We start from the raw sequence: 1,991 nt of genomic DNA, 5'->3' as shown, positions 1-1,991 counted from the left end.
TGCTCATTTTAAATTCTGCCTGTCCCTTGTCCTTGTTCATTTCTGCCATCTAAGTTGGCATTTTAACTATGCTATATAAATCAGTGCTTCAGTTGCTGATTCTTTTTTCTTTTTTGGTGTTTTTGAGTCAAGGTCTTGCTGTGCAGTTCAGGCTGGCCTTTAGCTCACTTTGTAGCCCAAGCTGGTCTAGAACTCGCAGTGATCCACTGCCTCTGCCTCTGGCTCCTGAGTGCTGGGATTTCAGGTGTGCGCCACCATGCCTGGCTTTTAATTGCTGATTTTATCAGATTGTAACCTCTCTGAGGAAGAGATTATATTTTATACATCAGCTAAATCACAGTACATTAAGTCTACATGTCCATGCCAGGTCATAGAAAACAGGATCAGGCTGAAAACTTTGAAGACAAGTGGAAGGATAAGGGTACTTGGAAGATGTTTTATCAGATGTATCCAAAGTACGCTGTATCAGGCTGGTGGCCTTTATGTTATATCTACAAATCTTTGTGCAGCTTCTACAAATTTTTTTTTCAGTCCTTTCTTTCGGCCCCCTTTTGCTTCCGGTTCTCCTCTTTTATTTCCTACAGTTTTCACCCTTTTCTTCTGTCAGCTGCCACCATGACCTTGACACAAGGGTCCTTCACCTACTCCAGCGGGGAGGAGTATCGTGGCGAGTGGAAGGAGGGTGAGGGGGCCTGCGGGGCCCCGGGGACGACCGTCTTGTCTGGCTGGAGGGACCTGCGTTGGGAGGGCGAGCCAGCTTTCTGGGTCTTCAGTTCCCACTCCAGCGCTCAAGTCGACGACGGAGTGCCGTTCCTTTATTGTGTGTTAAGATTGAATGAAGGAATGAGAAACGCTGTTGTTAGGCCAGCCTCCACAAATGAGTTAAATCTTTCCAGCTCTAGCTTTGCAGTGTTTTAAGATCCTTTCATCCTCTGGTAGTATTTTGGGGGATTTTCTTAAGTAAATGCTAAGGTGCCTGGCAGAGGAAAAGGAATTCCTCTCACTGCAGAGCTCATTGTGATGCCTCAGTCACAGCGACTCTAAGAAGTTAAGAGTGATCTGGAAGTTCGGGCAGACACTCAGGAGCAGAGGTGTTCATTGCTTTGAATTTTCTGACCGCTCATTATATCTGAAGTATGCATAGGAATAGTAAAATTCGGAAGCTACAGGAAGCAGTTCAGTGACGTTTGCAACCGCTCTGAAGTGCCGGGAACTGCCCTAAGGAGCCTGGGCTTCTGCCCTGCACAGGCGAAGGGCACTTTGCGCTGTACGGAGGCACACACCCCAGTTGGCTCACCTTAGGTCCCCGCCACTGGTAAACTCTCGAGCCTTGAGAAACTGTTTGTGACCTTGCTGCCTTTCATCCTAAGCCTTTTCTCTACCCACAAACTTCTGCCTGTTGTCCCCTCGCAATGCTGAGATTACAAATGTGGGCCACCATGCCCGAGTTCGCCTACTGGTTTGCTAGAAGAAAGTGTCCTGAGGTCCTGCCAGGCAGTCTGCCCACCAAAAGAACTTCCGCGCATTCTGTATAAAGGGCATGACTGCTCTCAGCTTCTTGCTCGGGTTTCTGCTCAGCTTAGTGAGTAGCAGAATCCTCCTGATGGAGCAGAGTTCCGCCTGCTGCCGCACTCAGGCTGTCTGGTTTGCCCCATAGCCTTGTGATGCTTAGGGGTACCGCTATTTTTTCTCAGAGCCCTGGGGTCTTGAGCAAGTTACTTGGTTTCGTCTTACCCTGATTTGTGCCATCTATCTTTTTTACTTTTTCTTTTTTTGAGACAGGGTTCTGCTTTGTAGTTCAGGTTGGCCTTGAACTCACTGTGCATCTCAGGCTAGCATTGAACTACAGTGATTCTCCTGCTTCAGCTTACCAAGTGTTGGGGTTACAAATGTGGGCCACCATGCCCGAGTTTCCCTATTGTCCTTACCCCATACGGTTGTCATAAGGATTAAATAAATGACAGTGCTTAGAAGAGTGATACATAAGGGCT

The 1,991-nt window shown here is 47.7% G+C and overlaps 1 protein-coding gene across 1 annotated transcript in view; it reads left to right on the top strand.

Annotated features, from left to right (window-relative positions):
• Morn4 (MORN repeat containing 4) overlaps window positions 1-1,991 on the top strand; it is a 26,444-nt gene that overhangs the window by 22,388 nt on the left and 2,065 nt on the right. The window contains exon 5 of the mRNA XM_004625518.2: window positions 585-682. Within this exon, the coding sequence (XP_004625575.1) occupies window positions 616-682 (67 nt within the window). The 5' untranslated portion in view covers window positions 585-615. The remainder of the gene's footprint in view (window positions 1-584; window positions 683-1,991) is intronic.

Source organism: Octodon degus, unplaced genomic scaffold (assembly GCF_000260255.1).
Source record: "Octodon degus isolate 3935 unplaced genomic scaffold, OctDeg1.0 scaffold00010, whole genome shotgun sequence".
Lineage (NCBI taxonomy): Eukaryota > Metazoa > Chordata > Mammalia > Rodentia > Octodontidae > Octodon > Octodon degus.
Note: the sequence above shows the minus strand (reverse complement) of the source record. Positions and strands in the feature narration are given on the sequence as shown.